At 40.4% G+C, this 26,706-nt stretch overlaps 2 protein-coding genes across 2 annotated transcripts in view; one reads left to right on the top strand and one right to left on the bottom strand.

Annotated features, from left to right (window-relative positions):
- Nucleotides 1–25,676, top strand: part of CCDC30 (coiled-coil domain containing 30) — an 80,368-nt gene extending 54,692 nt beyond the window's left edge. The window contains 8 exon segments of the mRNA XM_059689799.1: nucleotides 1,661–1,773; nucleotides 10,038–10,200; nucleotides 11,688–11,800; nucleotides 17,191–17,332; nucleotides 20,192–20,328; nucleotides 22,926–23,040; nucleotides 25,030–25,097; nucleotides 25,446–25,676. Of these exon segments, the coding sequence (XP_059545782.1) occupies nucleotides 1,661–1,773; nucleotides 10,038–10,200; nucleotides 11,688–11,800; nucleotides 17,191–17,332; nucleotides 20,192–20,328; nucleotides 22,926–23,040; nucleotides 25,030–25,097; nucleotides 25,446–25,566 (972 nt within the window). The 3' untranslated portion in view covers nucleotides 25,567–25,676.
- LOC132231152 (acyl-CoA-binding protein-like) lies at nucleotides 5,868–6,354 on the bottom strand. The gene has a single exon (XM_059689797.1). The coding sequence runs from the start codon at nucleotides 6,339–6,341 to the stop codon at nucleotides 6,078–6,080; it is 264 nt and encodes an 87-aa protein (XP_059545780.1). The 5' UTR covers nucleotides 6,342–6,354; the 3' UTR covers nucleotides 5,868–6,077.
- Nucleotides 25,677–26,706: the final 1,030 nt, after the last annotated feature.

Here is a 26,706-nt window from a genome sequence, read left to right on the forward strand (position 1 = left end):
TGGGGAATGTGGTGTCAAACTATTGTAAGGGACTCATTGGTGGGTCAGGAATACAATAGAGGGAGAACAGCTATTCTGCTGAAATCTAGTCATTCAGCAAATATTTATTGAATACTTACTATGTACCAGTTACAAATTTAGGTGACACAAAGGCTTATCAAAATAAACAAGTCTTGCCAGGCCGGTGTGACTCAGTGGTTGAGTGTCGACCCAGGAACCAAGAGGTCGCCAGTTTGATTCCCGGTCAGGACACATCCCTGGGTTGCAGTTCAGTCCCCAGTAGAGGATATGCAGAAGGCAGCCCACCAATGATGTTCCCCTCTCTTTGATGTTTCTATCTTTCTATCCCTCTCTCTTCCTCTCTTTCTAAAAATCAATAAAAAATATATTTTTTAAAAAGTAAACAAGTTTAAAAGCATATTTACCTAACAAAAATATTTTAATGACACTTTTAATCTAACATGTAAATTCTAAAATAAAATTATATATCTCTCTTTCACATTATAAATCTTATTTTGAGAATGACCAGAGTATTAAAGAACCTATTACTGGTGCTGGGCAATATGCTAATTGATACTAGCTTTGTAAGAGACTTTGACTTTGTTTTGAGATATTATCCATGAATGTAGCCACACTGTGAGAAACCAGACACTCTCACACATTGCTGTTAGAAGTGTAAACTGGTCTAATACCTATAGGGACAGTTTGGCCTTATCTATCAAACAAACAAATAATAACCTTTGCCCTGGCAAATCCACACCTCATAAAGTATTCCAGAGACATTGTTTATAGTAGCAAGAGATTGGAATTAACCTAAATGTCCACCAGTAGGAGGTTAATTAAATAAGTTATGGTATATTCTTTTTTTTTAAAATATATTTTATTGATTTTTTACAGAGAGGAAGGGAGAGGGATAGAGAGTTAAAAACATCAATGAGAGAGAAACATCGATCAGCTGCCTCCTGCACACCCCCTACTGGGGATGTGCCCGCAACCAAGGTACATGCCCTTGACTGGAATCGAACCTGGGACCTTTCAGTCCGCAGGCTGACACTCTATCCACTGAGCCAAACCAGTTAGGGCGAAATAAGTTATGGTATATTCTTTTTTTTTTTTTTTAAATACATTTTATTGATTTTTTACAGAGAGGAAGGGAGAGAGATAGAGAGCTAGAAACATCGATGAGAGAGAAACATCGATCAGCTGCCTCCTGCACATCTCCCACTGGGGATGCGCCCGCAACCCAGGCACATGCCCTTGACCGGAATCGAACCTGGGACCCTTCAGTCCGCAGGCCGACGCTCTATCCACTGAGCCAAACCGGTCTCGGCAGTTATGGTATATTCTTATAGTGGGATGGTATATGGCTGTAAAAGAGAGCACACACATATATTCAGGATTGGGCAAAGGTAAGTTTATAGTTGTGAGTATGCAGTGCACAAAGCTTATTCTTATATTATTATTTATTAATTATTCTTTTCCATACAAACAATTACAAACCTACTTTTGTCATATGCTGTACTTATAATACGGAAAAATCATTGAATGATCAGATTGTGTGCCAGTACTATTGTGTTTGTTATTTATATCATATTTCCCTAATTGGAAAATAGGTCACATTTTTCTTTAAAGTTTTATTTGTAAACTTTTTTCATTCAAGATTTTGGATCTACAGCAGAAATTAAAACAGGCTCATAAAGTCTGTCTCACAGATGCTTGTATTTTGGGAAAGAAGCAACTAGAGGAAAGGATAAAAGAACAACAACAAGAGAGGTAAGAGGAGCAAAGATGTCAGCTTCTCATGGGCTAATCTTGGTTGAGTTTACCAGCAGTGTCTACTCACCAGTGTTTCTTCTTGTCCCCCCCCCCCCTGCTGAAATAAACTCACACTCTTACCAGTATATATTGCACTTATCACCTTGTGTACTAATAATTTCTTTCCTTGTTTGCCTTTCACACTAGAGTATAAGATTCTTTTCTTTTCTTTTTTAAGAATTTTACTGATTTTTAGAGGGAGGGAGAGAGAGGAACATTGCTGTGTGAGACCAAAACATCAATCAGCTGCCTCCTGCAAGCCCCCACCAGTGATCGAGCCCACAACCCAGGCATATGTCCCAACTGGAAATCGAACCGCAAGCTTTTAGTGCAAGGGGCAACAGCCAGCCAACCAACCAACCAACACACCAGCCAGAGGCGAGTGTGGGATTCTTAAGGCAGGGATTCTTTCTTGTTGTTCAGGAACACACTCGATGCACCAGTATATTTTCCTGAATGACTGAATTGCCTAGGAAATAGCATACTCTGGGATTTGCTTTTCTACTTCTAACATGATTAGCACAAAATGCAGACTAGAATGAAGTTGGTGTTTTGTATTTATGAGCTGATTTTCTTCAAAGAAGTTCCAAGTACGTTACAAGCATCTTAATCATCAACAAGTTGCTACCAGATATGAGCTGTCATATTTTTTTCTAAAATTATTAGATTATTAGGATCTCACTTAAATTACCTTAGATGCCCTAAACTCCAGCAATTGATGCTTCCTACTTCTGTAGCACTCAGTGTGATTTACATATATTTTAAGAAAAATATTATTTTAGACAGTGAAAAGATATACAGACATCCACATATACTATGAAGCTCAGAAATTTACTTTCACCTCCAATTAAAAGCTCTAGCACAGGGCTTGACACTCAGTAGGTATTCAGTAAATATTTAGTGAACAAAAAAATGTTTGAGTAAGTGAATGAATGAATGAAGGTACAGATGAATAATGAATTCACTCAGTGAGGTATAGTAGAAAAATAGTTGTCCGACTGTCCCTTCTAGCAGGATGACAGGCTGTCCTTCTGTTATAATACAACTAAATTCTGAATAAACTACAATAAGAATGCCTTTTAAGCATTACTCACAAAGCAAGAGAAAGCCTGAAAGGCAAACATACAATGAGGTAAAACAAAAATGATGAATGGTAAAAAAACAAACACAAAACTCCTACCTCATAGGATCATTGTGTAAATTAAATGAGTTATAAGCAGTTGGCTTGTATCAGTGTCTAGCGCATAGTAAGCACTTGTATCAGTCAGGGTTCAATTGGAGAAGTAGAACTGTTAGTGGTAATATTGGCCCTCAGTTCTTGACTTCATGCAGGAAAGATTCACAACACAAGTCCAGATGATTTTGAGAGTTTAAAGCTAGGGACAGTGAAACAGAGGAAGAGCTTAAGATAGAAGAGGCAAGATCATAGCAACAGGAGTGAGCCTGGGTAAGTGTGCCTTGATCCTCTGGAAGGAAAGTTCACAGAGGCAGAAGAAGTGAGCTACAAGAGCACATATTCCAACCTTCCAAGAGTAAAAAACAAAATGCTTCTCTTCTGCCCTCCAAATCTTCTACAAAATATGCCTTGTAGCCCACTCTAACCAGAAACATGCATGGACAGAATTCCTAGCCAAGTTGACACATTAGGAAGACTCTACTAAAAAGTGCTGTTGTTGTTGCATTATTTGATGTAATTATTACTGTTATCGTCATCATCACCATCAGTGAAGTGAGAAATGTTCGTTTTGGCTAGAACAAAATGTTTGGGGACTAGGAGAGTGACAAATGAAGCTAGAAGGGTAAGTTAGGCCTGGTTGTGATGAGCCTACCTGGCCACATTGAGTTTGGACATGTTCATGGGAGATAATGGTCTGCAGTTTTCCTATTTGAAATATCCTTATCTGGGTTTGGTATTAGTATAATGCTGCCTATTAGAATTAGTTTGAAAGTATCCCCTCTTCAACATTTCTGGAAGAGATTATAGATAATTGGTATCATTTTGAAACCATACAGCCAATGGTTCCGGGCTGCCTTTCACTACTTGAGCCAATTAAGCAGAGACAGGGTTGAATCATGTATGTGTGTTTATGCCAGTAAACATATTATGAACATAGAGTTGTTCATAATACTCCCTTACTGTCTTTTTTTTTTTTTTTAAGTAACCTGCTGCTCATCCACAAAAATCTGCTCTGCACTCCCTCCCCCCATATGCCAGTTGTTATATGGAGTAGAAGGACAAAGATTACATGGGAAAGTAGGCAGAAGGAATAAGAATGGGTATGCAAAATAAAAATAGGCAAGCAGGGATGGGGAAGTAGGGAAAAGGAATAAAATTGGGTGTAATGGTTACAGTTTACAGGCAATGCCTGCTGGAGGTTTGCAAAGGATGGTGCCTCCAGTCTTGCCTGGCAACAAGGTTGTTAATCTTTCCATCATAATAGGCAGCTCTCTGATGAGGAAGATGGGCCGCATTTCCAGGTTAGCTCCAAGGTCCAGGGGACTTACCATTCCCAGCCAGCATAGAATGTGCTTTCTTTAATCAGAACAAAACAATCACGATTAACAGAGCATAATTAATATTTCTTATAACTATAGCTAGTTTCCACTATTCTATTTCTCCCTCCCATCCCTAACAATTGTTAATGTAAGAAATACATTATTCAAACCTATAAAGAATTTTTGTGAGTTTATTTGAGCCAAACTGTCAACTATTTCCAGGAAGCAGAATCTCAACACATTGAGACAGTACAATGCTCCAGAGAATGGTGGTTTTTCACTTATTTTTATAAATTACCATCAAAGAAGGAGAAAGTGGGTTACATGAAATCCATTGGTGATAGATTAGGGAGGTGGGAGAAAGCAAAGGGGAGGGAGTTACTTCTGGGATTGGATAAAAAGTAAAATGATAGACACATGCTTCTTTTACCTAGGTGAGCATGGGATAGTTAACAGTTAACAATTAACACATAACAATTAACACAAATAGCAATAACAATGAGGGAATTTGTGGCCCTTGGTGCATTGGTTGTGCCCTGAGGAGTCCGGAAAAAAAGGGAAATTACAAGTTACCCCAACATTCCAAAGGCATGTTATCTAGATGCAAAAAGACAATAGGCTCAATTAAGATCAAAGTTGATCGTTGTGGAGGATGATACCAGCCTTGGACATGAACTACCCACCAAAGACTGTTTGTTTTTTAAATTGATTTCAGAGGGGAAAGGAAAGGGAGACAGAGAAAGAAACAATGATGAGAGAGAATCATTGATTGGCTGCCCCCTGCACACTTCTACTGAGGATTGAGCCTGCAACCTGGGCATGTGGCCCTGACCAGGAATCAAACCATGATCTCCTAGTTTATAGGTTGATGGTCAATCACTGAGCCATGCCAGCCAGGCTGCTCTTTAATTAAAAAGTTTAATTTCATGCCCGGCTGATGTGGCTCAGTGGTTGAATGTCTACCTATGAACCAGGAGGTCATGGTTTGATTCCCGGTCAGGGCCTAGGCCCGGGTTGCAGGCTCAATCCTCAGTAGGGGCATGCAGGAGGCAGCCAATTAATGATTCTCTCTCATCATTGATGTTTCTCTCTCCCCTCTCCTTTCCCCTCTGAAGTCAATAAAAATAGCTTTCTTTCTTTTTTTTAAGTTTTAATTTCAGACCATTCTTTTTTTTTCTTTTTTTTAAAATATATTCTATTGATTTTTTACAGAGAAGAAGGGAGAGGGATAGAGAGTTAGAAACATCGATGAGAGAGATTGATCAGCTGCCTCCTGCATGCCCCCCACTGGGGATGTGCCCGCAACCAGGGTACATGCCCTTGACCGGAATCGAACCTGGGACCCTTGAGTCCGCAGGCCGACGCTCTATCCACTAAGCCAAACCAGTTCGCCTCAGACCATTCTTTGTGGTTACTTTAGGTCTCTGAGTTTACAAGGCCACCTGCAGGCCTTTCCTGAGCTTGTCAGGTTAGCATGTGGCCCCATTTAGTCCACATTTGTTATTAAATTTGTGGGCGTAGAGTTGTTCATAATATTCCCTTACTGTCTTTTTTTTAAGTAACAAATGCAGTTTTAATTGATCTATAGATAAAAACTACTCTGCAAGGTGAGTAACCATTTCTGCTCCTCAATCTGTTAGAGCCATATCCTGGACAGTGTTCAGGAAGAAGGTAATTTCATTATTTCACTTCATCCGTGGTATTAGAAAAACAGGGCATGATTATCAGTTTAGATGACATGCGTAGCTGGCAGCCAAATCCAGTCCCTATATTCCATATTTTTTCTTTAGTTCTCCTACTTCGTTGATGTACACTTTCATGGCATCTTCCTTGGACGTTCCTTTCAGCTCACTCCAGGCATCCCACTTGGCCTTGCCTTTGAGGTCCAACATCCAAGGCCGTTCTGTATTTATGTCACCCACAGTTGCTTGTTTGTAGCGGTTGTAGATGAACAGCATCTCATCACCTGCTGGCTTGGTCTTGAGTTGCTTAACAGCCTCAGCAGCTTTGTCAAACTCAGCCTGAGACATGCCAGTGGGTGCAAGGACTTGCAGGAAGCTGGCGGAGGGGGTGAGGAGCTGGGAGAAGTCCCCTTACTGTCTCTTAATGTCCAGGGGATCAATAGAGGAGGGGAGCAGAGTTTGCTACCTCAAAATATGCCTCTTTGGGATAGTGAGTATTTTATTTAAGCAGGTTGATTTTAAGAAACAGAAGACAAGGGAGAACCTCTGAAAAACAAGTAGAAGTTACTCTTTGTAAAAGGACATTTACATTTGTAAGGGTGTGTCCCTCACTATACCGTGAAGAGGAGGATATCTCTAGACATGATCAATGGAGAAGGTGTGGACAATAATATTATGCTTGTTTACTGTGCTTTTCCTGGTAACCTTCCATAACTGACTCCCCACTGCCACCATCTTTTTTTTTTTTTTTTTTTTTTTGTCTTTAGCTGAAGATAAAGGTGAAGGCTTTTGTCATCTTGGCAAGTTCTTCAGTGTTCCTGCATCTCTCCCTTTTGTGCAGGAAGTATGTTATTAAACTTTAGTTTGTTTTTCTCCTGCTAATCTGTTTCATGTTAATTTAACTATTAGACCAACCAGAAGAACCTAGAAGAGTTGGTGGTGAGATGGCACCAGGTATTTGACCAGTGGAGTCAGACCTTCAGTACTTGAGTTCTGGCTAAGAATTCAGAGCCAAGACTCAAACTATAAGAGCAAGTGTATTAGAAAGCTACAGAGATAGAGGAAGTGAGCTGTAGAAGAAATGGGCTCAGGAAACAAGTTACAAAGACAAAAGGAGTGTCCTTGGAGAGAGAAAGGTAACTCATCTTGGGGGTTAAGGCACCGGCCGGCTCCTGGAGGGAGAGCAGCACTGGGTCCTCTGTCTTAAGGGTATTTATCTGGAGGTCTCAGGAGTGGATCCCAATAGCATATTCATCATTTTTCCAGGTATGTCCTCTCAGGGTGTGGTCTCTACTGTTTGGTCAGTGCCAGGACTAGGGGTCATTAGTCATGCAAGTGGTCCTGATGTCAGTTATGGTATTGCTTGTCTGGTTTTGCAGCTTTTCTGAGCCTGGAGCTGAACACAACTGAGGCCTAGATGTTATCTGTGGGGTTAAATGCTTAAAGGAGTGGTCATGCAAGGGCCTGCCTGGGAGTTGCAGGAAGCCACTCTTCAGCGCTTTGTTCCTCCTCCAAGAGGGTCTACCACATGACTATCGACATGCCAGGGGAGGAAAGGTCACGGGAGGATCCAACCCGCATGACCATCAATATGCCACGGGAGGAAAGGTTACACAGGGCAAGATCCTTGTTTTCCCAGTTTTGCCTGTTGCTAGTGACCTGGGGCTTTTTGCCCTGGTGACCTTCTGTACCTGGCCTATCAGTCCTACTCTGCTCCCCTCTGGGAAGAGGAAAAATTTTTCTCCCTGGCAATAGTGATGATCCCTCTTTCACTTCTGATATTAGTAATTTATGTTTTCTGTTTCTTGGTTAGCCTAGTTAGAGGTTTATCGATATTATTGATCTTTTCAAAGAGCCAGCTTTAGTTTCATGGTTTCTCTGTTGTTTTCCTGTTTTCAATTTCATGGTTTTCTCATCTAATATTTATTGTTTCTCTTATTCTGCTCAATTTAGGCTTATATTGGTCTCTTTCTCTAGTTTTCCTAAGGTGGAAACTTAGATTGTTGGTTTTTTTTCCATCTTTTATAATATTTGCACTTAATGCTATAAATTTCCCTCTAAGCACTATTTTTGATGCACCTCATGAATTTTGTAAGTTGTATTTTCATTTTCATGTCAAATAAGCATAGTTCAAAATATTTTTTAATTCCTTAAGACTTCTTTTTTGACAAATGCATTTTTTAGAACTGTTTGTTTAATCACTAAATATTTTGGGATTTTCCAGCTATCTCTCTGTTACTGATTTATTTCATACTATCCTTTTAAGTATATGTACAGCATCCTGTTACATCTATCATTATTCATGTAAAATGCTTTTTAGACACTTTTGTTTTTATAAATAACTAGAGGCCTGGGGCACGAAATTCGTGCACAGAAGGGAGGGAGACTGGGAGGGGGGAGGGATGTCCCTCAGCCTGGCCTGCACCCTCTTGCAATCCAGGACCCCTCAGGGGATGTCTGACTGCCAGTAAGACATCCCTCTTACAGACATCCCTCTCACAATCCGGGACCACTGGCTCCTAACTGCTCGCCTGCCTGCCTGCCTGATCGCCCCTAACCACTCTGCCTGCCTGCCTGATCGCCCCTAACTGCTCTGCCTGCCTGCCTGATCACCCCTAACTGCTCTGCCTGCCTGCCTGATCACCCCTAACCACCTCTGCCTTGGCCCCCACCGCTGCAGCTTCATCCGGAAGGACATCTGAATGACATCTGGAAGGTCGTTTGGCTGTCTGGTCTAATTAGCATATTATGCTTTTATTATTATAGATGGTATTGTTATCGAACAGAAAAAGTGCAGCCACCTGGCACTAGCAGAGCCAAACACTAAACACCAAGAATTGCTGTGGGGAAATATTTACTAACTTATTATAAGTGGCAACACCCCAGAGAATGGGGAGCTAATGCTTAAAACCCTAAACACTCCAATGGCATGTAGGTTACAGACAATATAGGGCAAATCACAAGACACTGTGGGTTAGGGGTTCGAAACTGTGCAGACAGCTCTGGCATCCCTCTGCCCAGTTTTATGGGAAAGTAGCCAGGGAGTCATTCCACCTTAGGACACAGGAGCTGAAACATAACTTAGGTCAAGATATTATCTTTAGCTTAACAGAAACTCATACCTTGTGACCTTTAGTGAAGGTGTGGCCATTGTTTTTGTTGCCTCAGGGGGTTAATGACTAGTAAGGGGAGAACTAAGGTTTATGGGGCAGGCTGTGAAGAAACTGAATAGAATGCTGGGGCTACACAGTCAACAGAAATCATACGCTAAATCAGGACTCTCAGTTTCACTGTAAAGAATACCCTCTACATAAGACTTTGCAACTGCAATGAAATATGTGTTATACTGAGGCGAGTTTATGATGCTGTGATAGCAGGTAGCAAGGACAGCTAATCTGGCCTAGAGAGCTCAAGAAAGCCTTCCTCTAAGGAAGCTATTAAGCTGAGACTAAAGCAGCTGGCATGGGAAAGCTAAGTAGAGAATATTAGGCAAAGGAAGGCCTGGACAAGGAAGATAGGGAAAAGGCTGGCGTTGCAGAGGAAGAGTAAGTGTGGAGAATGACTTGTTTCATTTTGGGGGGTGGGGGAGTTCATTTTGGCTGGCACAAAATGTTTGTGGGTATAGGGAGTGGCACGAAAATGAGGCTAGAAAGGTAAGCTAAAATGAGGCTAGCTAGCAAGCTATATTTAAGAGTTTGAACTTTATCTTAAAAGTAATGGGAAACGCCCTGGCCAAGTGGCGTAGTTGGTAGGAGTGCTGTCCCTTGCTCTGAAGGGCCACGGGTTCCATTCTGGTCCCGGCACATACCCAGGTTGCAGGTTTGATCCCATTTTGGGACACATACAGGAGGCAACCAATCGATGTTTCTCTCTCACATGAATGTTTCTCTCTCCCTCTCTCTCTCTCTCTCTCTCTGTCTCTCTGATCAATGAAAAACATATCCTTGGATAAGGATTTTTAAAAACACAATTTTACCTCAGAGAGTTTCATTTGCAAAGCTTTGCAATTCACGGTGTAATTTAATGTATATTAATTGCCCTCAGGAAACTCCTAGATCAAAATATAAATGAGCTACAACAAAAAGTGAAAATCTTACTAGATAAAGAGAATATACTAGAAATGACCAGTTCTCAGCAACAACACAGAATTCAGCAACAAGAGGCCCAACTTAAACAACTGGAAAATGAAAAAAGAAAATCTGATGAGGTAAGAAAGTAAATAGACATGCTTCTCAGTTTTCCAGTTCCCAAAGAGCTGCAGTTTTCAGTCGGTGTGCCACAAAACATTTTTAAACATTCAGTACCTCACTGTTTAGTGAGGGGCATTGACTTCTTTTCCATTAGATTGTCAAATAAAAAAATGACTACAGCCAACATAACAGTAGCCATCTGGTATAAATGAATCAAAATTACACTTTTTTTGTGTGTGTCAGATCAGCAAAAACGATAATATATTTTGTTGTGCCACAGAATTTTAGTAACTAGTGTATATGTTCCATGAGATGAAAAAGGTTGCAGATCGCTGCCATCAATCAATAGCTAATACTTATGGAGCGCCTAGCACTTCACCCATTCGTTTAGTCAGGGTTCAGCCAGGAAAGCAGAATTTACTGTAGGTATTTTGAGCAAGAAGGGATTTAACACAAGCAGTAACATGCCTATAAAACTGTTGGGAGGGAGAGTTAGGGATGAGTAGAAGATCAGGAAGAACTGCTATGGCTAGGCCACCCCAAACTCCTTGTTCTCAATTCTGCTATAACATTCTTTATACCAATCAGGTGGTCTCCCAAAGTATTTCAGGACAGGCAACTATAAACTATAACCTAATCAACCCTTACGTCATGGATATCTAATACTACTGACAAGATTCTACTGCCTTTACATCTAACCTGGTCAGATAACCAATCTTTGGGCTTCCTATATTTGAGGAGCCATTTCTAGAACCAGATACTTTATTAGTCAGGGTTAGCTCAGGAAAACAGCTTTCACTTGATAGACTTTGAGCTGGAAGACTTTTTTTTCCTTCTTTTGTTAATCCTCACCTGAGGATATTTTTCCATTGATTCTTTAGGACGAGTGGGAGAGGGAAAGTCAGAGGGAAACATCAATGTGAGAGAAACACATTGATTGGTTGCCTCCTGCACGAGACCCAACCAGGGCCCTGACCAGGGAGGAGCCTTCAACCAAGGTATGTGCCCTTGACCCGAGGCTCTATCCACTGAGCCAAACCGGCTAGGGTGAGCTGGAAGACTTTTTATATAGGTAATTAGATGCTTGCAAAACTATTGGAAAGGCTGGTGGAGCAAAAGTCAAGGCAAAGAGCTGCAGAAAATCTGAAATAGCAGAAATCACAGGAAGCTACTACAGTGTCAGAAGCTGGAGCCACTGTAAGCTTTTTTCAGCAGAAAGGCTTTGTCAATTTACATTCCATCAACATCATACCTTTATTCAGCACAGAATATTCTCATTTTAAAAAATGTTTTTCACCTCTAGCTGATTTGGCTCAGTGGATAGAACGTCAGCCTGCAGACTGAAAGGTCCCAGGTTCCATTCTGGTCAAGGGCACACACCAGGGTTGCAGGCTCGATCCCCAGTAGGGGGCATGCAGGAGGCAGCCAATCAATGATTCTCTCTCATCATTGATGTTTTGATCTCTCTCCCTCTCCCTTCCTCTCTGAAATCAATGTTTTTCAGTATCTCAAGAGCTACCAGGAATTGTCAGAGAAGGTGTCTGGGTTGCAGCAAGAAAAGGAAGCTCTACATAAAGAATATGGGACATTTTTGAAGCAGCTTGATGTCCATGTGAGGTAAACAAAAACAAGTTCTCTCTGGGAGGGAAATGTTTGCTTTGCCTCCAATACACCCTTCTCACTTGCCTTCAGGCTTTTTCTCCTCACTGTTTTCCTCAACCTGGACCACCCTCTTCCCGTTTCAACTCTTCATTTCAAATCATACTTCTTAGACCTTCTCTAAGAAGCCTTTCTTGACACCACCAGCCTGGGCTGGGAGAAGTGTTCATTCTGTCTTCCTATATCGCTTAGTATATGCCTCTCTGTACTTATTTAAGAATTTGCCATGTTGTTTTGAAATAATGTGACTTATTGCCTGTCTTCCTCACCATACTGTTGACTTTTCAGGGGCATGGGCCACAGTCTCACTCATCTTTTTATCCATAGTTCCTGGTACATAATAGGTGCTCAATAAAAATGAGTGTTCCTGGAATTCCTGCTCTTTCATTCCATTTCCTGGTCATTCCACCAGATTCCTCCCACTCTCCTCTGCCCTGGAATGTAGCACCGTAGTTCAAGTATGGACTCTGGAGCCATACTGCCTGTTACAAATCTTGGTTCTACTAGAAAGTAGCCGTGTGACCTTGGGTGAGTTATGTAAACTCCCTGTGTCTGAGGGCTCTCATCTGTAAAATGGGCAAAATAACAGTTATCTCGTAAAGTCATTGTAAGAATTAAATGAATAAACATGCAAAGTGCTTACTTAGAACAGTACCTAGCACACAACCATTATTATATCTATTCATTTGTTGTGTTTTCTCTATGACCAACCTCTCTGCTCTCGTCTCTTAGTCTTGTTTTATTCCTTTATAGATTGAAGTTTCTTATTCTTTTATGTTCTTACCTACTATGTTGATGATGCCAATGATAATGACTTAAAAACCATTATTTACTGCTGTCTAGCAGAGAGTATTTTTCAGGTCAATAGTATTCGTTATCTTGCTTTGATCATCATATTACTGAGAAATGTAGAAATCATGGTCAAGGGAGTACATGCTGTTCAGTTCATGCTGCTTACAAATCTTAGACGAGAACTCAGTCCTCTGATAACCTATGCAGTGCTCTTACTACATTAGAGGAGGTAAGAGAATGAAGTGATGGGTCTATGTGTAAAATGCCACAATGCTTGTCAGAGGAATTGACATTTAATATATAATGCTGATACATGTCAGGTTAATATCAAACTCCAAAAGTAAAATTACATTTGGTTTTTAGGAGTTACATTTTTTTAAAAAATATATTTTTATTGATTTCAGAGAAGAAGGGAGAATGAGAGAGAGATAGAAACATCGATGAGAGAGAATCATTATCAGTTGCCTCCTGCATGCCCCACACTAGGGATTGAGCCCACAACCCAGGCATATGGCTTGACAAGGAATTGAACTGTGACCTCCTGGTTCATAGGTTGACGCTCAACCACTGAGCCATGCCAGCCAGGCAACAATGCAAATTTTTGGAAAAAACACACACCTAGAATCCATCCCATCTTCACTCCTTGATTTTATTATCATAGGAAGAAAAATGATTATATTCTCTTTCTCTTAATATCATCTCATAAGCATTGTTCACTTGGCTACAGTCTTTCAATTTGCTTATTTTTTAAAGTATAATATTTCATCAAGTTAATATGTCCTTGCACTAACATGCCAGTTAAATTGGGTTTGATTGCTGAAGAAGACTAACCGAGCCCCAGCGACAGAGCTTACAAAGGTACAGCTCTGCAGAAGGCACAATGTGGCAACAGAATGGAGTCAGGATACGCACCCCACCCATGGCTCTCTCACAGCAGCAGTCCGAGCAGTTAGGCAGGAGCCCCGGGGTCTTCCCTCTGTAAGGGCCCCGCCCGGAAGCAACTGCTCTCGCGGGTCACAAACCACAGACATGCACTGAACACCTCACAACCAGGGATCCCAAAATGGAATCTCAGCTAAGATTTTTTTTAAATGCTCTGCTGGTCATGTGAGTATACCTCTGCTATGTAACCAGCCTCAAGAGCAGAGCCTTCCGGGTTCGCCCTGAGACTGGTGAAAATCATCAATCTCATCGTTACCAATAAACAGTGCTGACAAGGTGGTGCAAACTGCCATGAAACTCCTTGGACCTACGGTTACAAAGCAACACCCTTGTAATCAGTATTTTCATTCCTTGACCAGTGGTCAGTGCCAAGAACTTTAGCAAAACAGCTCAGAGCAATTCTAGGTCTGCTGGAGTCAACTCTCACAACACAGTCCTAATTTAGTGAAAATTACTCACAGGCCTGTGATCGATGTTTTTATTAGAAATAACACTGAAAAGTGTTTTTTCATTTAAAATTATTTTTATAGCCCGAAAGATGTGGCTCAGCGGTTAAGCATTGACCCAGGAACTCAGAGGTAACTGGTTCAATTCCCAGTCAGGGCACATGCCCAGGTTGTGGGCTCAATCCCTAGTGGGGGGCACGCAGGAGGCAGCATATACATGATATTCCTTTCTTGTTGATGTTTCTTTCTCTCTATCCCTCTCTTTTCCTCTCTCTCTAAAAAAATCAATAAAAATATATTTTTTTAAATTAATTTTTGTAGAATATATTCCCAGAAATGGAATTACTGGTCAAATAGCTGTAATAACAGCTTGACAAACATTCAGAAGCATCCTACCAAAATTTTGCCATCATTATATAAGAGAAGCATTCACCACATCCGCATTAGTATTGGGTGCTACCATTGATGAAATTTTTGCAATATTCTTTTTTTAAATTGAGGTATAACTTACTTATAATAAATGCACAGATTTCAAATGTACAATTTGATGAGTTTCCACAAATGTATACACTGACATAACCACTACTTCAGTCAAGGTACAGAACATTTCCATTACCCCTTGAAGTTCTCTCCGACTTTTTTGCAGTCGATCTGTATCTCCTGCTCCCTCACCCACTCCCAGGCATTCACTCTTCCGGTTTCTGTCTCTCCTAAAACATCTAGGAGGAATCATACTGCTTGTACTCTTTTGTGTCTGAACTTCTTTTGCTTAACATGTGCTATGAATTTTAATGCTTACATGGTCATAAATTACTTCATTATTATTTTATTTTGAGTTTCCTTGGTGGGCAGTGAGGCTGAATATTTTTCCGTGTTATTTGTCCAGTGGATCCTAACCCTAGCTGCATATGCCTGGGCCCCAACATAGATTAATGAAAGCATTATCTTCAGATAAGGTTTGGGGATTAATATTCTGCTAAAAGCTTCCCCATGTGATGCTGATGTGCATGCAGGCTGAAAACTACAGCTTTGGGAATGAAAATGGAAGGATCTGTCAAAACTCTAGGTTCAAAAAATACAAAAACAAAAAAAAATTTCCCATCAACAACAACAAAAAAACCCTCTAGGTTCATTTCTGTTTTCATTCCCCTGGTCCCCAGTCCTGACCTTTACAGACAATGCTCATTTTTTCCATGTTTTCCCAACCACTCTTCCAGAGAAACAAATTCCTTGCTTCTTTGAGGTAAAAATAATAGAAAGACCATCTGGTTTTACTTAAACATGAGCTAAAAGCTGTCCCTAAATTTTAGAGCATCAGTATTGTGCTGCCTCAAATGCTAGTAGTTAACAAAGCTCATGTTCAACAGGCAAGTTGGCCAACAGAACTTCTGACCAAACCCAGAAGTGTGCCAAACATCAAGCCAGCAACGGCAAGGGAAGGGCTAAGCCCTCACTTGTACTGCATCAACATACTCTTCAGACCATGCATAACACTACAGGAAGAAACCTGAACATCCAGCAATAGGAACTAGTTAGATCTAGTATAATACATTCATGGAACATATTATAACTGTAAGAGATGGTGGCTTTGAAGACTAGATAGCATGGGAAAATAATTATGATATAATCAATGACAAGAGCATAAGATAAAAATTTCAATGTAGACTATGTTTAAACAAAAGATGCTTACAAAAAGACTAACAGGAAATACAACAGTCTTATAATACTGATCATATTGGAAGTTGGATTTCCAAATTTTCTATAATGTAGCACGTATCAAATTTTCCTTTCTTTAAAAAAATGTATTTTTATTGATTTCAGAGAGGAAGAGAGCGATAGAAACATCAGTGATGAGAATCATTGATCGGCTGCCTCCTGCATCCCCCTACTGGGGATCAAGCCCACAACCCAGGCATGTGCCCTGACCAGGAATCAAACCGTGACCTCCTGGTTCATGGGTTGACGCTCAACCACTGAACCACACTGGCCAGGCAAAATTTTCTTTTTAAGGCTGAATAATATTCCATTATATGTACACACCATATCTTGTTTATCTATTCATCAGTTGGTGGAAATGTGGGTTGTTTCCACCTATTGGCTTTTGTGAATAGTGTTACTATGAACATTCATATACACGTTTTTATCCACGTTTTCTTTTCTTTTTTTAAAAATACGTTTTTATTTATTTGAGAGAGAGAGAGAGAAACATTGATGAGAAAGAAGAACATCAATACGCTGCCTTCTGTGCGTCCCCTACTGGGGATTGAGCCCACAACCTGGGCATGAGCCCCGACTGGGAATTGAACCAGTGACCTCTTAGTGCATGTGAAGATGCTCCACCAACTGAGCCACACCAGCTGGGCCATATGTTTTCATTTTCTTAGACTTTCTCTAGTAGTGGAACTGCTGGGTCATATGGCTCTATTACTCATTTGAGGAACTGCCAGGCTTTGTCCAAAGAGGCTGTACCATTTGATATTCCTAATATCAGTGTATGAGAGTTCCAATTTTTCCACATCCTTGTCAGCACTTGTTATTATCTTTCTTTTTTTATCTTAGCCATCCTAGTGGCTGTGAAGTTATATTTCATTGTAGTTTTCATTTGCATTTCCTTAATAGCTAATAATGTTGAACATTTTTTTCTTGTGCTTATTGGCAGTAAGATTTATGTCAGAATCAGAATAAAAGTCTTGAGCAGAGCAGAGACCTATATAGAATTTGCATTTAAAAGTCCAGACTCAAGGTAAGGACTGAGAGCAGACCTAGTTATCTGGAAAATAGACAATATTGAAGTGGGTTATATTACTATACAAGGGCATAGCTAAGAACTAGAAAATTTAAAATTGATGACGGAATCAGTGGAGCAGGGATCAGAAGTCAAGGAGTTTCCAAAATTAAACTTGTAAGCATAGCTTACACTCATCAGCTCAAGACCAAGATAAGCCAGAGACTTGAGTCCATGGTGATGAATAAAAGCTGGTGTTCTCTAGGTCCATTCCCCTACTTGAGGGCAAAAAGTACTGCAGAGCTGAGGCAGGACAAGTATCCCTGTCTGGTTCCAGGCCCTGACAAAGCAAGAAGAGGAACCCCAAGAGAGGTGCATATTTAGGAGGCAAAATAAAATTTCACTGTGTTCAAGTGTGCCTGTTTTCAAATTTATTTTTATAGAAACTATAATAAAAAATATTATCATCACAAAACCAAGCTTCACAGAGTCAAGAGTCGTTTCGTTCACGAAGTAGAGCTTCGAGATGAGAGAATTAAACTACTTGAAAATGACATTGGAATACTGCGGCAAAAATTAGAAAAGGTGAGAGAGAAAAAGGTGACGAGCTCACTGATGGTGCTGGTGGTCAGTCATGGAAAACCCCCTCATTTAAAAAAAATTTATTTGTGGCCTCTTCATAGCCCATGTTTTCATGTCTTTTCTTGCACCTTCTTTCAATAACTGTTTAAGCTCTGCCAAAAAGGAATTTAAGACTCATAGTGATGTTCAAACTGGACACTGAAAATAGTCTGCACTGTCTGCTTAAAATTGTATCTTGCCTTCAAGTGAAAATATATTTTCTTAAACACCCATCAGCAAAGAATGCCGAAACACCTTCAGTAACTCATTCCTTCCTAATTTCTATAAGCCCTCATTTGCCTCAAACTCCTGTTAGTTTAAATGGCTGTGAAACTAGGTCATCCCTATTTCTTTATCAATCCTTAATTAGTGCCTACAAGCTTATTTCTAAATACCCATGGTTTCCTTATGTTTGCCTTATTGCCATTATGACTTGCTGGTGTGTGGGTAGGGAGGACATGGGGCAGGTGAATAGAATCCAAGGCAGAATGGTCTTGAGATCATTAAACTACATAAATTCAAAATGGAGAGCAATGGACTCTGCCAGTAATGTTTTCCTTTCATTTTCCTCATCTGTGAAGTGGGGGAAATATATCCCTCCCTCACCAGGATTTAAATATGAAATGCCTAAAGTGGTACCTGGCACATACAAATTTTTGTAGCCTGTCTTTTTGGTGTAAAAATCTCTTGGGCTCATGTTAATCAGTGGGTGCACAGTTCACAAGAGAACTTGTTACTAGAATTGGAAATCGCCTGGAGAAGACCCACAGTGGTACAAACCTGGTGGTCCAGAGTTTACTTATTTTAGGGCCCATGGACCAGAGCCCTGAGCATTAAAAAGCTGGGCTCACTTTCTAAGCACCAAATGTCCAGAAAATAATGTCACCTTTTTGGGCTTAATTTTTCAGCCTTCTCTATATACAGTGAACCAGTTGAGTCCTCTGACTGTTGTGACCATCCAAACCAGATGTCCCAAAATATTTTACCCTATTATTGGAGCAAGTGTCCTGATTTTTTTGGTTCAAAGAAGTATGGTATTTCCAAAGGACAGGGTGTCAGTAGCCTGCCCCACTCAATTTCCTCGCTAATCCAGTTGTGGCTGCATAGAGTATTGTTTCGGGATGGCTCCTTCTATTCTCAACCCTAAGCATAAATGTATTTAAATAATATCAGGGGAGACTACTGTTAGACATTGAAGGGTTCTGGATCCAAGACTAAAATCTGGTTTGTTTCAGAACATAATATAACCTCCTCCTTTATAACTCCCTGATGGACAGTTTTTTCCTTTTCTTTCTTTTTTTTGAGATATAATTGACATATGACATTATATTCATTTCAGGTATACAACATAATGATTCTGTATTTGTATATATCACAAAATGATCCCCACAATAAGTCTAGCTAACATCCAGCACCATACATCGTTATGCATTTTTTTGTGATAAGAACTTTTTAAAATGTACTTTTAGCAACTTTCAAATATAAAATGTAATATTGTTAACTATAGTCACCATGCCAGACATTGCATCTCTATGGCTCATTTATTTATAACTGAAACTTTGTGCCTTTTGACTCCCTTCACCCATTTTGCCCACTTCCCCCCTTGTCTCTGGCAACCACCAATTTGTTTTCTGTTTTTTATTTGTTTGTTTTTTATTTAAGATTCCACATATATGGACAGTTTTTTCTGAATGTTCTATATTAGTATATTATTTTAAAGAAAGAAAGAAACTTACCCCTCTTAACTCTGTGATTCACCCCTCTGCCAGAGGTCATTCTTCTTCTACCCCCACTTCCTCCACCCTTGGCAGGTGAGGAACACGCATGAAAAGGTGAAAGCTCTTGCCTGCTACTATTTTGTTGTTGTTAATTCTCACCAAGGATATTTTTCCATTGATTTTTAGAGAGTGGAAGGGAGGGGGAGAGACGCAGAGAGAGAAACATTGATGTGTCATCAATTGGTTGCCTCTTGCACGCACTCTGGCCAAGGCCAGGATGGAGCCTGCAACCAACTGAGGTATGTGCCTAACTGGAATTGAACCTGGGCTGACACTCTATCCACTGAGCCAAACTGGCAAGGGCCTTGCTACTATTGACAGTAACTGGTGAAATGAGAAGGGAACTTTTACACTTTTGAGCTCCTAAAGTCTTCAACAACAGATATTTACTAATACCTACTGACTCACTATAAGAATGTTAGTGCTTTTTTCACAAAAAATACTCCTTTTTCGTTTCAGCTACTTCCCTAGCTATTGTTTTCAGGGGAAATCATTGGTAGAAAATGAAGCATGGTGCCCAGCTAGAGATCATTTCAGCATCCTCACTGCAGGAATCCTATTAGTGCCTGGCTGACATGCTTGACTTGACAACCCAACTGAGATCCTGATACCAGTTGCCAAGTCAGGTGGCTGAATTCCCATCTTCCTCTCTTGGCCTTAAAAATATAACTACAAAGCAAGTGGAAATCCATTATGGGGAATTTTTTTTCAATCTGGAGCTTCAAAGATTCAGTTGTATTTGTCTGTGATTTGATATTAATGTAGTTAGAATATAGTTGAGATCATTGGGACCTTATTAGAAGTTGAGTGCTCAGATAACCCAAAAGAATGAGTAAATATCCGAACAAACTACATGACATAAGTACCCAAAATATATGGAACAATCTAGCTGACAGTGTCGGCAAAAAGGTGAAAACAGCCTAGACCACAAGAGAGAAAACGTAAATAAGGGAAATTTGCTATCGGAGTTATAACCAGGCTGATGTTCTTAAACTGATCATTTTTCCTCCTGTGGTAATGAGGGGGCTTTTGCTTTTACTCATAGGAGAAGGCATTCCAGGACCAGGTCACTGCCCAAAATGATAACCTGCTCCTAGAAAATAGGAAGCTTCTGGAGCAGCTCATGGAGCAAGAAAAATTGATCCATGACAACAAATGCACGATATCGTCTGTTCAGCACAGGTGGGTGTGGTCCTGCCACAGTTGCCAGTGAACACTAAAGGATCTCCCTCAACAGAGAGATGCTTCCTGAGACTGTCCTTTGAGCTTATGTCCTATCTCATCATGTTGCTCTGCTGTCTGCTGTTTTCAGCAGTTCATACAAGGGGCAGAAGTTGTGAAACCACAGAGAAAAATATCATGGAGAAGGTGGGCTGGCCATTCAGGTAGGCTCATTCATGATGGCATTGCCTCCTTGAGGACCCACTATGCTCATTCTGGCCTATCACTTTGTGTGTGTTGACACTCATTTTTATCATTTGATACCCATGGAATCAAGGTAGACCAAGAGAGAAACGGGCTCACACTAGTAACATAAATTCATGAAACTCACAGGCTACCAATGTATTAATTTGTGAGGAGACTATTCTCAGCAGATAAGAATTCACAGATCAGCTAGCTCAAGCAAACTCTCCTCTATAGGGAACTTTAATTACCATCAAAAGTTTCCTCAGAGCACAGAGTCAGAGCAAAGAGTGTGGGTTGATCTTAACAGACAGTATCACCAATAATACCTATAATAATTAACACTTTGAGCATTTGCTATATGCTAGGCACTGTTCTAAGCTATCTCTAAATATATTTATTTTGTCTTCATACCAATCCCAGGAGGGAGACACTATTATAACCTATTTTATGGGTGAGAAGCTGAGGTCCAAATTGGTTAGGGTACTCACCCAGTTTAGTCAGTGTCATGGCAGCCTGATACCAGAACTCATGGCACTGCAGCCTGAGGAGACATCTGCCAAGCAAACTAGAACTTTCCTTTCCACTGATTATGGATACATGCTGCTCCAGGCAGGCATGGAGAGGCTCTGATTACCTTTTACTATCTATTTACCCCCTTTTATATATTCCACATAATTTATTGCCCTTCTCAAACTATGCCATTGCTTCTGACCGTCTCAACACAATTGACTCTTTAAAATGCAACTCAGCTCACTGAAGTTCCTCTTGCTGTGTCTCCCTATTAATAATGTCCCTGTCTTGCCCTCCTGAAGACACACTTGGTCACCTGGACTGGACTTATGTTTTCCTTAGAGCAGTGGTTCTCAAACTTCCTAATGCCGCGACCCTTTAATACAGTTCCTTATGTTGTGGTGACCCCCAACCATAAAATTATTTTTGTTGCTACTTCATAACTGTAATTTTGCTACTGTTATGAATCGTCATGTAAATATCTGATACGCAGGATGTATTTTCATTGTTACAAATTGAACATAATTAAAGCATAGTGATTAATCACAGAAACAATATGTAATTATATATGTGTTTTCTGATGGTCTTAGGCGACCCCTGTGAAAGGGTCGTTCGACCCCCAAAAGGGTCGCGACCCACAGGTTGAGAACCGCTGCCTTAGAGTAAGCTTCTCTACAGGAGTTTTCCTCATTTTACAGATGAGGAAACTGAGACTCACATTTAGTAATTTGCCCTGGTCGCACAGCTAGTAAGTGGCAAAACTCAAACATAAACCTCTGATTAAAACGATCGCACTCTCGTGTGTCCTGTATAAACTGCAGCCCTGCAGAGTGGGCCTGGCAAAGCGGTGAGGACCTCGGGCTTTACAAGTTTGAAAGTTCTGGGTTGGCATCCCAGCTCTATGACTTTCTAGTTTTAATCTTCTTACACAAATTACTGTCCCCTCTCTGAGCTTCAGTTTCATCACCTGTAAAATAGGCTTCATAACAATATCTTGTGAGGTTGTTGTGATTATATGAGATAATTAAAGGCCCAGTGCACAAATTTGTGCACCAGTGGGGTCCCTCGGCCTGGTCTGCAGAATCGGGCTGAAACCGGCTCTCCAACATCCCCCGAGGGGTCCCGGATTGCGAGAGGGTGCAGGCCAGGCCGAGGGACCCCAGAGGTGCACAATCAGGGCCGGGAAGGGACACGGGAGGGCTCCAGTGAGTGTCTGGCCGGTCTTGCTCATTCCTGATTGGCTGGACCCCAGCAGCAAGCTAACCTACCAGTCAGAGCATCTGCCCCCTGGTAGTCAGTGCACGTCATAGCGAGCAGTTGAGCTGCCTTAGCATATCATTAGCATATTAGGCTTTGATTGGTTGAATGGATGACTGGCCGACCAGACATTTAGCATATTAGGCTTTTATTATATAGGATACATGAAAAGGTTGAAGTGCTTTCTATGTGGATAGGTTCCAGTGCCTAAGTACATGGTAAGTACTCAGTAAATGGTTGCAGCTGCTGCTACTAATGTATGGGATGACTGCATGAGATCAAACCAGATTCAGGCTGTGTAGTTACTGCATTTGAAGGGATGCAGAGTCTCTTCTTTCAGTTCCACTCCTAAATGGGATCATATCCTTCCTGATGTGAGTCCAGGGCTAGAACTATGCCTTTCATTCTCTTGCACATAGTATGTCTCTGTAGGTATTGAATGACTATGTACAGGCCAGAAGCTTATTAATTTTCACTTGGCACACTAAAGTTGGTTCTAAAATCTGAACAGTGGGCTAAGACCCAGAGCTAGTGGGAAGTGGGACATAGTTTTTAATAATAATGTAGAAATTTTTAGTCATGCCTCTGATTTATCCCATTCTTAGAGTACTTTTCCTGGATAAAGAAAATAAGCAATTACAGGAAAACAGTCTCCAGCTCACAGAGCAGGTTGGCCTCTTAGAACGCATTATAAGAAGCGTCCAGATTTGCAGAGGAGAGGTAAGATATGAGCTTCTTGGTAGATGTTTAATATGAAGTTTAGGTTGTTACGGTTGCTCTGTTCTCTCTTCCCTTCATCTTCTCTATATAGTTGTCGCCTGAACTTGGCTTCATGGTGGACTGTGGTAGAGAGGCTCATTGCCTGCACACCAGGGCAGCAGCCCCTGAGTCTGTTCTTGGCCAGCTTTGCGCTTTATTGGATCAGCTTTTACTAAACACTCTCCTTCTGTGTGGTCCCAGGGCAAGTTGTGCACGCCTCATAACTTCTTCCTTAACATACTCTATTGTCATTGCCCTTTTACTTCTTCTCCAACTCATCAACTCAGCCATGAGATCCTGGATCAAAGATTGTATCTTATCTGTAATTGTATCTATGCACAGGTGCTCCGTAAATATTTGAGAATGAATTAATGTTAAATGTCTTCACATGTATGCCTCATTCTCGACAACCCTGTTTGCCATGTATAGTTCTAGTCCAATCTGAGAGAGGAGCAAATCTGAGGTTCAGAGAGGTAAAGTGAAGCTAGTATGGTCTGGCAAGAAGTCAAACCTAAGGAAAACATCTGAGTCAGAAGAAAGCAATTATGTTACAAAAATCCAAGCAGACAGGTAGTATAGGTTCAGACAAGGTCCAGTGTCTGGTTGGTGAGCGAGTCAGCAAGAGGAATTTCAATGAGCTGAGTTGCATTTTAAATCCAGAACAGGGACTTGCTTGCTTTCTTCCCTGGCTTGTATCTTAGGTTATATGTTTCTTCCCAGGGTACTTATAATATTATTCCTAATCATGAAAACTTTAAGATCTATTCTCTTAACAACTTTCAAATATACAGTATTGTTAACTATAGTCATCATGTTGTACATTACATCCCAGAATTTATCTTGTAACTGCAAGTGTGTACCTTTTGACCATCTTTACCTAATTACCCCACCCCCTACCTCTAGCAACCACAGATCTTATCTCTGTTGCTGTGAGTTTGTCCATGAGATTTCACATACAAGTGACATCATATAGTATTTGTTTTTCTCTGACTTATTCCACTTAGCATAATGTCCTTAAAGTCTACCCATGTTATCACAAATGGCAGGATTTCCTTCTTTTTTTATGGCTTGATAGTATTCCACATTGTGTGTTTGTGTGTGTGCTTAACAATTTCTTTATTAATTCATCCACAATGGATACTTGGTGGCTTCCATGTCTTGGCTATTGTAAATAATGCTGCACTTAGCATGGAGTGCAGATGTGTCTTCAGGGTAGTGATTTTGATTCCTTTGGATAAATACCCAGAGTGGAATTGCTGGGTCATATAGTTCTATTTTTAATTTTTTAAAATATTTTTTTATTGATTTCAGAGAGGAAGGGAGAGGGAGAGATAGAAACTTCGGTGAGAGAAAATCATTGATAGGCTGCCTTCTGCACACCTCACACTGGGGATCAAGCCCGTAACATGGGCAGTGCCCTTGACCGGAATCGAACTTGGGACCCTTCAGTCTGCAGGCTGGTGCTCTATCCACTGAGCCAAACAAGCTAGGGCTATTTTTAATTTTTTGAGGAACCTCCAAACTGTTTTCCATAGTAGCTACCCCAGTTTATATTCCTACAAATAGTGCACGAGAGTTCCTTTTTCTCCACATCCTCATCAGCATTTACCACCTCTTGTCTAACAGGTGTGAGACGAGGAGATTACATTTTTAACAAAAAAAATCTATAATAATAAAAGCGTAGTATGCTAATTAGACCAGACGTCCTTCCGGACGACCTTCTGGATGAAGCCAGGGCTGCAGCCACAGATTGAGGCAGCTGCCACAGCTGCAAGGGAGGGAGGGGTAGAAAGAAGGAGGGGTCTAGGTAGCCACTGTGGCTGGGAAGGCCTACTCTTGTACGAATTTTGTGCATCGGGCCTCTAGTATATATACAAAGCATAGTTCTAGGATCATAATGCCAATGGTTTATCATTACAAAATTTAAATTAATGCTTTCTTGTCTTTTAGGAAACAATACTGACTGGCATCTCTGAATATGACCCATTGAATAAAATCTTGCCCCTACCAAACTCCAGGTTAGTAAAGTCAAGACAATCATCTGTATGACTGAGAGTCATGGCTGACTAACCAGTTGTGAGTTGCTGGCTTGAGAAAGCATCGCATTTAGGGGTAACTTCCTCTATATGGTATTTAAACCTTCCAGTTCCTTCTCTCCTCACCACTGCTTCACCCCCACACCTAATAGAATCCTGACTCACGGTAGAAGATAATCCATAAACATAAATTAAAGGTAATTTTATTTGGCTGTCTTTGTGTTTGGCAATTGTCAAAACTGAAATCCTATTGAACCCTTATCCCTGTTACCCCAAAATGCTGTCAAGAGACCCCATGCACCTAAAGTTCTCACAGGTGGCCTTTCTTAGTTTTTCTGTAACAGGTTTGGTAGAGTCAGTTGGAAGTCTTTAAGAAACTAAAGAACACAAGTCAGAAGAAGCAGTGGCAAACCCCAAGTCCCTCGAGTCTTTCCTGTTCACAGAATTCTGAAGGTGGATACATACATACACTGTGGCTTCTCTGAAAAAAGATACATCACATCTATGAACAAGTCCAAAAGTCAGAACTATAAAATCACTGATGTCTAAAACTAGACTAATCAAAGCTGCTCACTTAAAGCTTGGACATGAAGGTGGAACATGACATGGAGAAGTTATAATAGATTTCCTGCTGGACATCAACCAGGAATCTTCAAAATTGCTGACAAATTCATTAAACCAGTTCTAAATATGGATTTTTCAAGTTCGTTTGATATTGATCAATATAGTGACTTAAGCTGGTGCTTTAATTAGGTTTCTATTCAGCAGAACACATACATGGCTAATTCAGCATTCTTTTCTATTTTCATGGGTATTTCCTTTTTAAAATTAAAAACAATGTAATCACATTAAAACAAGTATTTTAAAAAGAAGAAAAAAACCCTTTTATAATCCCACATTCTTAACACTACTATTTTCATTTTGGAGTTATTCCCTTCTGGTTCTTATTCATGTATCTTAATGGTTATTATATTATATTTTCATAGTCTTATTTTTAATTTAATATACCATAAAACATTCTCCCATATTTAAATACTTTACAATTATTCTTTCAATAGCCAGGATATTCTATCATGTTCATGGTCTGTAAATTTTCTTGTTATTTGACATCCAAGTTGTCATCTACTTTTTCACTATTTAAAGATTATGCTGCAGTGAAAGTCTTTGTGAAGTTAGCTCCTTTCTTAAGTTAATCCAGAAAATAAATGTACAAGGTTGGCATGATTGGGTTAAAGGATATAAATGTTATATAGTTTTGGTACAACACTTAATCTTCATTGCTTTTTAAAAAAAAAAGATTGTATCAATATACTGTTTCTACAGTCAACCTCTTTAAGCCTCAATTTTATTAATTTTTTTATTGATTTCAGACAGGAAGGGAGAGAGGGAGACAGAAACATTAATGATGAGAGAATCATTGACCAGCTGCCTCCTCCTGCACGCCCCCCGCAACTGGGGACCAAGCCCACAACCCAAGCATGTGCTCTGACCGGTAATCGAACCAGTGACCTCCTGGTTCCAAAGTTGATGCTCAACCTTTGAGCCACACTGCCAGGCAAGCTTCAATTTCTTGATGCATAAAATGGAACAA

Source organism: Myotis daubentonii, chromosome 3, assembly GCF_963259705.1.
Source record: "Myotis daubentonii chromosome 3, mMyoDau2.1, whole genome shotgun sequence".
In the NCBI taxonomy this organism is placed as follows: Eukaryota; Metazoa; Chordata; class Mammalia; order Chiroptera; family Vespertilionidae; genus Myotis; species Myotis daubentonii.